We start from the raw sequence: 14201 nt of genomic DNA, 5'->3' as shown, positions 1-14201 counted from the left end.
TTTCTCACACAAGAAAAAGTACAATATTTAAATGTGTCGTGTTTATTATTTCAAAATATGGTCTCTGCCGGGTGTGACAGCTGAGGCGGCTGAGGCAGGAGGATTGCTGTGAGTTCAAGGCCAGCCTGAACTGTATGGTGAGACCCTGTCTCCAAAATATAATAAAAGTATGGTCTCAAGATGCAGCTATTTGCCTAAAGTTTCTCAAGTTAAAGGTAAGAGTTTGGCCAAAACTTTTATGATGATAAAAAGGATTATTTTAGCAGGATAAAGATTAAAAGCAATTACATTAGGGAAAATTGTTTTTCAGGTAGGGGAGCTGACAAAATAGTTCACTTGAGAAGTTCTTACTCAGAATGTCTTTGAATTTGCAGACTGTGAGAGCTGGAAACAATTCAGTGATCAGCACAAAGTGTGTGGCACGGTAGGAATGCACAAGGCATCAGATTTCGGCTTCAGTGCTGAGGGGCAGGCATTCAGTGCCTTAAGCATGTGATCCAAAGGGGTCCCCTGACATTCATCTGCCACTACGCTGATGTGACATTGAGTACACCTGTTGGGTACAAGTGTCTTCACCTTCTAGCACTGACTTGTCTCCCATTCCAACAGAGGCAGCTGTAAGCTCAGACCTCTGGTGGATGTAGTCTCACAATTCACTGTTCTGTATTTAAGACTTCTGTTTAGTGACATGACAGTTTAAGAATACACACTGCCGTCTCCCTGTATCTGCAAAGATGCTCGGGTCCTTTCATAAACGAACACTGGGCTGCCAGGAGTCTAGCTCAGTGCTAGCTCGCCCAAGGCCCTGAGTTCAAACCCCAGCACCACAAATACACACACAGTTAGATGACACAGTATTTACATATTACCTACAAAAATCTATACTTTCATCATCTTTAGATTACTTATAATTCTAATACGGAGTACACATGCAAGTAGGTAGTTAATTGTCTAGGGGATAATGACAAGAAAATGGCCAGGACAGATACCATTTTTAAGTTTTTATTCTGAGACTGGTTGAATCTGGATACAGAACCCATGGGCACGGGGCCAACTGTATATTTAAACAGAGTGGGTCATTTTGGGATAAACTCGGTACTTGGTTTGCGGAGATAGCAAACTGCAAAGGTGGCGCGTAGGCGGCAGGGCTCACAAACCGTCTGCCTCTTGCTGGGACGGCAATGGGGTCCGGAGAGCGTGCCTCTCAGGACACCGGGGGTGTGCCCACTGCCCACCCTCCTCTGCAAAAGCCACCAGTGGTGGGTCCAATGCGGGTGAAGAGGGGGCAGTGCAGGGAGGCGGCCCCTGGGGCACGGCTGTGCAGGCTGTGACCTGGAGCCATGGCACGGGAGGACGCTTCATCTCCTCCGGCCAGGCCACAGTCCCGCTGGTTAGCTCTGGCAGAGTGCTTCACGGGGAGTCCTGCATTTTCTTTTACAAGGGCACAATCCATCTCAGGAGCTACCAGTGAATGCTAGTGGAATGAAAAGGCCTTCTGGGTAGAAAGCATCGTGCCTAGGAAAATATGAGCCCTAGCATTTCCACTCTGCCCAGCTCCGGGCCTGCTGCCCAGCTTCAGGTTCCACCTAGCCTAGTTCTCTTGACACAGGCATTAGAAATTCTCCGGTTAACTACTCCGGCTGGATGAGTCTCCCCTGCAGACTCAGAGGAAGGAACCAGTGGGCCCAGTCCAGACCAGGCTGTCACTGGGACTCTGCAGGGTCGGAGGCAGTGACCCGGAGCCCCTGCTCTCCAGAGGCGAGGCAGGGAGGAAAGATGAGGCGCACCTAAAGGCCTTAGAAGAAAGGGAGGGAGCAGCGGGGCCCAGAGGATGGGATTTAAGGCCTGCCGTGCCCCTGCCCCCAGCCCCTTCCTCCCAGAATGAAGCCAAGGCTGCTTCCACCACAGCTGGGCCACCTTTCCAGTCACAATGACAAGAAAAAGACAGACAAGGCAAGGCAGCGGCTTTCAACCTTGGGATGCATGAGAATCCATCATTTGTGTGTCCTCCAGCCCACGGAGCCAGCATCTCTGAGGAGGCTGCCAGGTCCCCGACCGCAGCCAGGGCTGGGAACCCCGGAGAGTTGGGTGCAGGACTCCGCCTGGGCCTGCAGTCTGTACTGAACCCCTCCAGAAGGTGCATGTGACTCTGGTGAAGTTCAGAATGGCTTGGTGCTGACCAGAGGCCCATAGATGATGCACGAAAGCCCACAAGTGACGTGCAAACAGGTGACAATTGGGACTGGCGACATGGGCAGGAGCTCCGAAGAGTGGCTGGGACCACAGGAAGGGGTCACGGAAGAGTGGAACGAACTTCCTGTCTGGCCAAGGACACTTGGGTGTAGCAGACCACAAGGGAAGCTAAGCTGCTGAGGCAGTCTACCCAGAGGAAAATGAAAATGACAGGCCGCTTAAGGCCCTTTTAATAAAGCCTGCACCTCAATTCTCCCAAATGTTTCTCTTGGTTCAGCTTCAGGTGAATATACAGAGACAAGGAAAAGTCAGGATAGCAACTGATGAATGGAAAAACAGAATGTTCTTACCATGGAGTATCACTCAGCCACGAAAAGGAGTAAAGTACTGATACATGCTACATGAATGCTGAAAACAGTGTGCTAAGTTAAAGGAACCAGGAAAAAATGCCACGTATCACGTGATGCAGTTATATGAAAGGTCAGAATAGGCACATCCATGGAGACAAGAAGTATGACTGGGCTGCTAGGGGGCAGAAAAGGTAGGAATTGGAACTAAGTGCTAACAGATTCAAAGTTTCTCGCTGGGGTGATAAAAATGTTCTGGAACTGGACAGCAGAGGTGTTTGCACAACATAGAGTATACTAACAACTACTACATGTACAAATTTGATGGTATATAAAGTATCTCAATTTAAAAATTAATCTAGCAAATGACCACCGTGTGTGAGAAGGGGCACAACTGCAGCTCAGGTGTCTGCCCCTACTACCTGGGGAGGTGAGAGAGAGTGTGAGGTGGCAGCCCCTATTCAGTGTCCCCCGCAGCCCTCCCACCTAGAAGTGACTCCTGGTTTAAAGGTCAGTATTTCTCGGCACAGACCCTAAGAGCAAACCAGCTACCTCATCTTCCCTCAGAAGCAGAGCTCTGACTGCTGCAATGGTGCACAGAAAGGCGCCACACAGGATTTACTGATAGGCAGGCTGTGGTCTGTTCTGGATTTGAAGACACTTTTAACATCGCTGCTTTGTGAACTGCCTAAGACAGCAAAGATATGCCCTGGTCGCTGCGCTGTAACAGTGAAGTACATGGCACAACATGGACAGCCCTTGAAAACACGAAGAGCCCACACATAAGAGAACCCATGATTGTGTGACTCTGTTTATATGAAATATCCAAAACAGACAAACCCACAGAGACACAACACATTGCCAACGCAAGGCCAGAGTGAGGAGTGACAGAGCAACAGGGACCTCCGCTTAACAGCTACATAGTTTCCCTTTGGGTTGTCAAGAAGTGCTGGGTGAAAGTAACAGCTATACAATAGTGTGAATGTACTTAACACCACTGACCCACATCCCTCACATTTTTATGTCTATTTTACCACACTGTTTAAAAGAAGGAACAAGATGACTCCCCAGGCCTTCCACACAGGACTTGAGCCAGCACAATGCAGGAAGCAGACTAGAATAAACGCTTTGTAGTTTCCCAAAGGGGACTCACAGTCAAGAAAGCCTTGTTCCTTCTACAGTATCAGACAAGCAGCTGGGTTGTAACAGTGACCACTCCTTTGCAAGTAATCCTTTCCAAGGTTATCAGGCACAAGGTTACTGTTAACCCTCCCCACAGCTTTTATGAGAGTACACATCCCCCTCCTTCACCGGGCGTTCTGAAGAGAACCTACATGTAGAAGATGCAGATAATAGCTGCTAAGTAATCTTTTTCAGATTTACAGAACCCAGAGTATCTGGTACTCTCCAGATAACATCAGAACATGCAACTCATCTCCTAGTCTGTGTTTCAACAAAGCATGTAAATTGCTGTGAGGTTTGATTTGCAGGAAATTACCTCTCTGAAGAACTGAAGGAGCTACCCCAAGAGGTCCAGGTGTATAGTGTTGTGGCCACAGAAGGGAAGACACGCGTCCCGGATGATGCAGACCCCACTCAGCAACAGCCTGCCCACGGGACCCCGCTGACCTTTCCCTCCCATCAAAGCCCTCCACATCCCTGAGTCCCTGCATGTGGAGCTCTGAAAACAACATCCCTCTGCTCAGGATCCCACCCATGAATATAACTGATTTCCTACCAACTCTCATCTCCAAGGTTGGCTTCTGAGCAGCAAGTGGCCAGACCCGAGTCAGATAAGGGTCACAAGTTACTACCTAGAGCGGCATCAACAGTGAGTGAAGAACGAAATTAAAGTGTTCTCTCGTCATTCTTCTCCTTCTGGGATTACAGTGTGTGGTAGATGAAGATGGCCAAACTCTCATTCTTCCCATCCAGCAACAGGGGCTCTGGCCCTCTCTCTTAAATGTGGGCGACCTAAGTAAGATTTCTTCACTATCAATATGGGCAAGGGCAAGGTGCCTGTTTCCGGCCTGTGACAGTGAAGGCAAACCCTTTTGGGATGAGTGCTCAAAGTGCAACCTCAAACCTGATTTATCTCAAAGTGCCAACTCTGCAATTAAACCAGAATACTGAGGCTTTAGGGAAAAAAAACTTAGTATTAACATTTTTTTGTCTTATGGGAGAAACAACATGCATGCCATAGATTTGCCAACACTGGCCTAGGATCTAGAAGGCTGGCACCTTTCATTTTCAAATACCTGCTAAAGCCATCTTCCACGTGGCACACGCAACTCTGTGGAAAGGCCGAGAGGAACCAAGTCCCTGGGTATAGATATATAGATATAGATATACAGATACCAGGAATCGAACTCAGGACCTTGCGCTTGCCAGGCAGGCACTTGTGCCGCTGAGCTATATCACTGGCCCCTGGGTACATTTTTTATTGGGGAGACAATGATGAGTCCCAAAAGCGAATTCTCCAGACCCAGTGAAGTCACTACTGCTGTATTCACAAATTTCTGCTCAAGATGCTCATTCATAAAATAGATGATTTATTTCTAAGCAAACTAGCTGTAGGGTAGTTTTGTTGTAAAACACTGGACGACCTTAACATAGTGAAAATTCCATCCCTTTTAGATAAGGAATCAAGTACATGTGTGAGAAAAAAAAACCCTAGCCTAAATGCACAAGTACTAACTACATTACAAACAGGGATGCTTCTTCCCTGTCCAGCTCTGGAGGAATTTCAATTCAAATTCTACTCAGTTTTATCCAGACACAAACGTGGAGAAAGAGCTGCCCTCCTCTGCTTCAGGGGTCCGCCTCCACAAGCTGTTCAGCTGGACTGGACAGACACCACCTCTCACAGCCTCAACTGAGGACAATGCTGGCCTGGCCTCGTGTTAGCCCATGCAGCAAAGGTGCCAGTTTTTGCTGTTCTTTTTCAACTATCCTGGGAGAATCCAAAGCCTGTAGTAGAGTAACTCCTTTCTCTCTGTGCACTCTGGTTGGAAACAGTTCCTCCACGAAGCCTCCCCCATTCCCTTTAGAATACAAACATTCTGTTTCCCATCTGGCGCAAAAAACAAAGGCCAAACTTCTACACCACCACTCTCCTTCCTATAGCTACCGCCATTTTTCTGTGCTCACGTTGTCTCGGTGCACTTAACCGTGATCTTACTGCCCCGCTCTGAGCGTGTGGTCACGTCGAGGAGCCTTCCCTTTACTACACCATGGTAAACGTTTGATCCACAGCGAGTCCCAGATGCAGCAGCACGTAACACAGCCTAGGAGGCCTGTCTCCCTGTGATCACACATCTTTGCTTCAGGACCTCTCCGCACTCCGGCCTCACACCTACCTTGCGGTTGCACACTTCGGACTGGTTCTCTCCACCTTTACCTGGTGTCACTCACCTCTCGCATTTACCCTCAATACTCCTACTACCTGTAAATCCTATTGGCTCAGTCTTTAAAACACACTGCAAATTTGACTATTTTTTAGCACCTCTACCACCAACATAGCGCGAGCGCCTATGATCTCTCTCTAGATTTCCACCTCCTAAAAGGGTCCCCTGCTTCCACCCAAGTTCCCTAGTCCAGCGGTTCTCACCTAGGATTTGTCAGAAAAGTAAATCCTACCCCTCTAATTCCACACAGAAAATTCTGTACACTCTATAACAGGACACAAAAATTCATGTATGAACAAGTCCTCCCTGTTGAAATCCTGAGCCGTTCCCCACATGTCTCCAGTCTTGTTCTCTATACTGCTTTCTCTTTATAGCTCACCTTGCCCAGACACAATGGACTCCTTGTGGTCTAAACATACTTAAGACACTCACGTTTCAGGACTTTTTCATTGGTTAATCCTCTTGTTTGGCGAACTGTTCACACACCATCCCCCAAAATATGCCTCTAATCTCTGTGGAAGTGCCACCCCCTCACTGGGCTCTCTCTGGCTACCTCCAATAAGATCACCTTCTTCCTGACCTAGCCTCTTTATGCTGCTGCTTTTTCACCAAAGTATTGAAAATTATCTGGTAAGCAATATATGTGTTTTGTTTACTGTCTGTCCTCCTACATTCTATCATGCAAGCCTCACACTGACAGACCCTTTATTATACTTTGAGAAACTGGCCAAGAACTTTGTGTTCAACAAATACTCAATAAATGTTAACTTTCTGAGGAAATGGATGCCTATGAAAAGACGACAACAGAGAAACTGAGAACTTGATGTTACTTAGGTAACCATGACACAATTTCAAAGCAGAAAACTGAAATAGTGTCCTAAGGTAAATGAGAAGAAATGTACCCGCCGCCGGTAAACACTAAATAATTCATAATAAATCACTCATGGGTTAGAAAAGTTTGGGAAGACTTTAAAACTGAACCCAGAAAGAATGGCAACCTTTATATAAGCCAAAGAAAATAGCTAAGTACCTATGAGGAACAGCAGAGGAGAGATTTGCTAAGTCAGCTCTTCCCGTAGTTTGTTCACTGGATATGGCACTGCCTTGAAAACTAGTTAAGTAGAAGCAGTGGTCCAGTAAAATTAGAAAACACCAGATTAAACAACTTTAAATAGACTTCTTCAGTGTAGGATGCTTAACATTTATCATATTTATTAACCTCTGAGGGTTAAGTACAATACATAGTATTTCTCTACCTTAACCATACCAACTTGTTTTTGTTAAGTTCATACAAGTGTATGTGCACACACAGAGCCTAGCTTTACTTGTTACTAACATATAAATACACATTTTGTTGTATGTTGTTATGACTGGCCTCTAATCACAGCACTGTCTCTTCTAATCAAGACTTCTTTCACTACATACTTAAAGTAAGCTTCACAGCCAAGATTCTGAATATACAAAGGCCAGCTGACATTTATCTGATTGCTAGGTATTTTCTATTGTTTAAGATACTAGAAACTAAACCAGGCATATCTAGTTTAAGATACTAGAAACTAAACCATGGCACACACTTGTAATCCCAGCACTCCAAGGCTGAGGAAGGAGTTTGAGGCTACCTGGGCCTACAGAGCAAGACTCTCTCAAAAAACAAAAACAGAAACAGAAAGATACCAAAGTGTTATTTTTACCACTGTATTTTTTCAATTTGTACTAAATAATGTGACATGAGAACAATTTAAGCCTATAGCATTTTCAGTGTCTTTTTAGAAAAATTTCAAGTATAGATGCTCACCTTACTCGCTTCTGGATACGCCTAACGTAAGAGGAAAATATCACAAAGTCTAAAATGCATGTAATACACTTAACCTACTGAACACCATAACTTAACATCACAGCATATTTAAGAGGAACAGTTTTTCTACCCTCATTCCTCACTGGGAGGTATGGCTTCACTGCTGCCACCTCTTGCCCTAGCAGCTCAATATTGGAACATATATTTTTAATTTAGGAAAAATATCGAAATTCAAAATTTGAACTAGGGTTTCTACTCAATGTGCACACTTTCATACCACTAGAAAGCCCAGAAACTCTAAGTAGGAGATCAGCTGAATTCTGAATACCCTTAACAAATGTTTTAATATAGGATAAACTCTAGATCTAAGGACCTAACAAAAAAATTTTTTTCTAAATGCCACTGTAGTAGTTTGTAGGTGGAGACTGTGCAATCTAGGATACTGTGCAGGCCTCACCACTGCATTTAAAATAAAGAAATCATGATGCCTTGCTTAAAGTCACACAACTAGGAGCAAACAAAAAAAGCAGAGCCCAGGTCACATCATCTCTCAATGCGCTATCTTTTTAACATACCACAACAGAGCATGTTGCGTACCCAACACTTTAATTGGGGAAGCTTAAAGAAAATCACTGAAGAATAATTATGTTGTGATAAAATCTGGGATAAATCAACTCTAATAACCTTTAAAAGATATAGTTAAAGAATGTAAATTGAAGTCTTTCTACAAAAGAGACAAGACAAAGCAAGTGTAAAAGCTAGAGATTTATTGTTACTTTGTGTTTAATAAATCATCAAACTGGTTATGACACTGTCCCACACTGTATACTGCCAATCATCAGTACAAAAGTCTTTAAACCAGCCCGAGGCATAAGGCAGAAAGGGCAAAGCCACAGAACACCATCTTTAACAGCATCTACCATGCCTCTCCACGACCTCTGGAACACATTTGCCTCCTGGGGAAAGTGTCACAACTGCGCGGGGACTGGTGGGCAATCTGGCCTCTTGATCTTTATTAATAGCAAGCAACTGATAGAATTAATGGAATTCAACAGGTATTTTCCTTGATTTTGTTGGTCCGAAGTCTTTTAGGTTGTTACTTTAACATTGTAATTCCTGTAACTGTACATAAGAGAATATAATGACCTAAGAGAATACTGAACCAGAGTCAGCCAGATATATTACTGACCCTTAAGTTATGTTTTAATTGGTCCTAAAGGAATGTATCACCCCAAGAGTCTGAGAATTAGGCAATCAGAACTTCTCCGGGAAGGGAAGAAAAAGGCTGCAAAACAGCCAAATGCACTCAACACTGTTACAACGGCTCTTTGTTTTTCAACCCGAATGATACTTCATTACTACACTAAATGCACAGAAATTCTAACAGAATCTTGGCTGCCAGTATTACTTAGGCTGGCCCAATCCAGGATAGATTCCATTTTGCCCCCCTCCCCCACCTTCCCCTCTCTGAGGCTCTGAAAAGCACAATGTTTAACTATTTCTTCAAAGAACTATCCAAACACTTCAGAAACAAGTGGCTCACAAATAATTTTCAATTTATGTACTGCCTGTGCAAGAGAAAACTGATAAACCCAAAAGATAGTTCTATTTTAATATGGTGATTAAGTAACTGAAACATTAACACCTTCAGTGAAAGTGAAAGCAACATTTCAATTGTGAATTGTAATGCCTCTTAACTACACATGGGAGAAGCTGAAAGTCCTAGGAAAAGGCGTTTGGGGTTATAAACTACGGAGCTCTTCCATCTTAACAGGATTAAGGTAATTTACAGTCCACTGTGAATGCTGAGACAACATTACATTATGCTGTCTGTACAATTATTTGTCCCTAAACAGGTAACCAGAATCAGTTCTCTACTGTACTTATCTGGCATTCTTTGCTGGGTGCTGTCACCTAAGACACTGTAAGATTCCACACAGGTTAGGAAACTCTTAAGCTTTAGGAATATGTCCTTGCCTTACTTCATTGGTTATAATACTCTGCGCACATAACCTATCACACAGTAAGTTTCTAAAAATGTGGTCCCAAATATGCACGCTCTATACTGTATACAAATACAGCAAAAGTTGTCAGTAGTATAAATCTTACAGCATTTGTTGCAAAAATACATGCCAGAGTCACAATAAGCAATACTGTACCACAAATTATAGAGCGCAAATGATTTACTTCTTTTTAATGTTTTTATTCTACATAAATTACTACCATAGGCTCATGTTTTAAAAGCAAAAAAAAAAACTGGACAGATGCAGGACAAATCTGTTCACCCAACTATAAAAGGTGACGCTTTAAAAAAAAATTACAATGAATGCAGAAGTGTTTGCTGCATGCAGTAGCCTTAAATGAAAAGCACTGATTCCCACTGTTCCCATAAAGAAAAACACAGAAAAACCCACATCTTACTGCACTCCAACTTAAAATGCGTCATATTGGGTTTATAACAGCACAGAATTCCAAGAGTCAAAATGAAATAAAGCAGGTATTTTAAAGATTTAAGAGCCGTTATCAAAAATAAATTACATTTTTTCAAGATACAGAAATGCTGCTATGATGGTTGAGAGCCCAGTAACCTTTCAATAGCCGCATTGATATCACCTCCTGTTGCTATTAGTGCTTGCAAGTTTGCGTCACGGTTCAAAAATCCCATTGCACTGAGCTGCTCCAGTTGTTGCTGAAATCTGACTTCTGGATTTTGTAGCTGTTAAAAAACAGAGAGAGAAATTCTCAGGGAAAGCAGTCCATGTCATACCTAAATTTTTAGAAAATTTAACTGTTTAACATGCTGATACACTGAGCTTTAAAAGCAATGTTCCTCTTTTGAAACATATCCTACATATTTAAAATTCCACTGACACTAGACTAGGAATATATGTCAAGGGTAGAGGTCTTGCCCAACATATACAGGGCCCTGTGTTCAATCCCTGGTATGCAAAAATAAGGAATTTTAGTCACTTTACACCTGCACATCATGTAATTCTGTTTAAAAAAAAATAAGGCATAGCATGCAGGGCAGTGGTAGGGAACATGTTCAGCATGCACAGGCCCCAGGTTCAATCATATATGCAAATAGTTTAGAATTATTTAGATGCTTCCTTTTGTGTAACTGCTGGCCTGCTCAGTAACTTTTTTATAAGCCAGTGTCCTTACATATAAAAATTTGAAGTTCCAATGAGGCTTAGAATGTATATTAAATTTCTGTACTAATCTTCTGATTCCAGTTTCAGGCTCAAGAACTATATCCCCAGTTGTTATAGTTCAGTCACATCAAATCTTTCTTCAGAAATTAAAAAACAAGCAAGCAAACCTGGCTAACTTATTAACAGATTTAGAAATTGTTCAACTTACATAACTTCTTTTATTGTCTTTTTGAAACAAGGTTTCACTATACAATTCAAGTTAGCCTTGAACTCACTTTGCAGCCCAAGCCAGCCTTAGACTCACAGGGGTTCAGGGTTCTCCTGCCTCAGCCTTGCAGGCACTGGGATTACAAGCATGTGCCTGGCTCTGCATAACAATTCTAATATCCAAATCTTTTAACCTCCCTCAACATACTCTCCCTTGCTTTGAATACTCATTCCATTGTTCTTACCATTTTCTGATGCACTTTGCCCTTCACAATCATTTTGATTTTGGGAAGAGCCACAAGTCACATAGTGCCAGATCCAGTAAGTAAGATGGATGAGGACTCACCATACCTCTTTACAAGCCTGTCTTCCCACTGAATGCCACTTAGCAACAGCAACCACATCTCCTAAAGACACTCACAAAAGAGGACTTCTAGAACTGCTTCAGAAAGTGGCAAGAATGATGGGATGTGTTTGTTCAAAGTGAGGGGGAGTATTATTTAATGGGACTAATGGTAACATATCTTTTATTAACTGTTTTTAATTTAAACATCCACCACATTTTCTGTTTTTCTTTTTGTTTTGTTGGTACTGGGAATTGAACTCAGGACCTTGCGCTTGCCAGGCAGGCACTTATGCTGCTGAGCTATATCCCCAGCCCTACCACATTTTCTGATCACCCCTGTACACAATGTAATTTTACTCAGCCATAAAGGAGAATGAATTCACATAATTTGCAGAAAAATGGATGGTTCATGAGACCGGAACATTTACTGAAGTAAGTCAGACACAGACTTAAAGTCAGACACAGATTTAACTTAAGGTAAATATTGTATGCTTTCTCTCATATGAGAAACCCAAAATATAAACAAAGAATAAAATAAAGAAGAGGTGGCAGGAAAGAGAAAGGCACACTTCAGATGAGGTGAAGAGGATGAGGAAAAGCAGGGAAGGAACAAGGAAAAGCAAGGAAAGGGAATAGCAAATGATTAAAATACAATATATATAGGTACCAATTCCACAAAACAGAGGTTAACTGCTGCGCACTGCAAACATATACTAATTGAGGGAGTGGTAGAATTCAGCATCTAGTAGACAAACCTTAACAGACTTTATTCCACGAAGTAGTCTGAGGGGCAACCTTAGGTTAGAACTGGCAATCATGTTTGTCAAATGGCACTTTCTTAGTAAGGCCAATAATGTTTATAAATGTAAAAACATTATTAAGAGGTCTGCATTTTTAGGGTGTAGAAATGTCTAACACAAGTTACCACAAAGGGCAGTATGATGGTGGGCAGTAGGTGAAGTAATCTGTATTTTACTTTGAAACAAATTCTTAGAATTGAGTACAACTATCCTAGAGGTATTGAGAATAATAGTCAAGTTTCTATTCCTCCCCAAGAAACTTTCATACAAAACAAAATCTATTTCAAATGATTTCAGACAGGGACTTCAAGAGGAGTGCATCTCTAAAAGGCTACTTCTAAAAAAATAAAAGATTACCTTTAAACATTCTGCTCTACATGCATAACACGGTTTCCTTTAGTACCTAATAAAGCATCAAAGTTTAACTATTTCTGTAATGCTTACTTTTAGACTCAGTATCATTAAAATCATGCTCTTCTTAGCCTAAACAATAAAGGGCTGACACTTTCTTTTTTCCTTCTGGAATGTTCTACTGTGAAGGTATGCAAAACCTTAACAGAAAAAAGAACTGTCACCTGAGGGTTTACTCCAGCAAGAGCCTGCAGCATTTGTTGTATGAACTGCTGGTGTCCAGGTTCAGTGGTGCCTGCTGTGGAGCTTGGGTTTTCACTAGGCGCAGCGTTTGACCCATTGGTTCCAGAAGAGCCTCCAGTGTTTCCTAGTGCCCCCAGACCAGGAGTAAACCTAGGAAAAGGACAAAGAGTCTAACCTAGAGGCCAGCCCTGACCAGACGGTACATCTGGTTTACATTTTAACATAGTAACACTCCTCTTACAGTTAAGTATTTGTGACTTTGAAAACTGTGAAACTAATCTCAACCAAAAAAAAAAAAAAATCAAAAAGCAGGACATCAAATCTGAATCTTCAGAGAAGGTAACCATTATGCACTTTCATAATCTGCCCCAAATAAACTTACCCTGGGATAAGGCCAGGAGCTTCTGTTGCTAAAGTCTGTAAACCCTGCTGAATCTGTAACAAGGCCTGCATTGCTCTAGGGTTCGACATTGCTGACAGTGTGTCAGGATTCTGCATCTAAGGAATAAAGAAAACCAATGGTTACAAAGGGTGAACTTTTACAACTTTTCTTTGCTATGTTTTTGCAGAAAATCTAAAACCTTGCTCCTAGACACTGGTAAACCATAACTTCTCTCCCAAAATAAACACACATCCTCCTCTTTCACAGCAAAACTGTGCAAATCATTGCTTGACCTCCTCCCAAGTCCATCATGAAAACCAGTGTCATAATGGAAAAGCAATCAGGAGCTACTCTGGATACCACAACAATTCCCCTTCTCCAACAGAAGAAGAAAGTATTATTTCTAAGAGACAAACTCCAACTGCACAACATGGTAATATGGTGAAAGCCACATATTCCTCCTGACCAAGTGTTACATGTTGCTGAAGTATAATTTTACCAAAAATGTACACTCAAAACAATAGGTCCACATTTGAAGTTAATACACATATCCTGAGTTTAGCTTTACAACTTCCAAATATATACCATATAACTGACCAAAAAGTTGGCTTTTATCATTTACAGTAAGATCAAGGACACTAACTAACCTTGGATAATGGTTTACAGGCTTAAGAATCATTTACATAAATATATAAAGCCTCAGCACTACCAGTTTCAAAACCACAACTTTTATCTTCTTAAATAATAAAATACCATGGCAATCTCAAGTATGTTTTTACAGTAAAACTTTCCTTGTATGACAACACTAACAATATTAAGCTTACTAATTCCAAATGTGAGGACATGAGCTCTACCCCTCTGAAAATAGGCATTCTACTAATTTGGAAAAAATTAAAACATTAGTAAGAAACCAAACCTGTAAAATAGAATAGGGTAGCTCTTTCTTGTTACTCAAGGTTAAAACCACAGACTGTA

General features: G+C 42.1%; 1 protein-coding gene across 2 annotated transcripts in view; it reads right to left on the bottom strand.

Moving 5' to 3' along the window:
• Positions 1–8492: 8492 nt before the first annotated feature.
• The window catches only part of Ubqln1 (ubiquilin 1), a 41996-nt gene continuing 36287 nt past the window's right edge, over positions 8493–14201 (bottom strand). For both annotated transcript variants that reach the window (XM_005387960.2, XM_005387961.2), the window contains 3 exons: positions 13227–13342; positions 12826–12994; positions 8493–10458 (listed from right to left, as the gene is read on the bottom strand). In XM_005387960.2, coding sequence (XP_005388017.1) covers positions 10306–10458; positions 12826–12994; positions 13227–13342 — 438 coding nt within the window. In that variant the 3' untranslated portion in view covers positions 8493–10305. The remainder of the gene's footprint in view (positions 10459–12825; positions 12995–13226; positions 13343–14201) is intronic.

The sequence above is a fragment of the Chinchilla lanigera genome, unplaced genomic scaffold (assembly GCF_000276665.1).
Source record: "Chinchilla lanigera isolate Chin_1 unplaced genomic scaffold, ChiLan1.0 scaffold00031, whole genome shotgun sequence".
NCBI lineage: Eukaryota > Metazoa > Chordata > Mammalia > Rodentia > Chinchillidae > Chinchilla > Chinchilla lanigera.
Note: the sequence above shows the minus strand (reverse complement) of the source record. Positions and strands in the feature narration are given on the sequence as shown.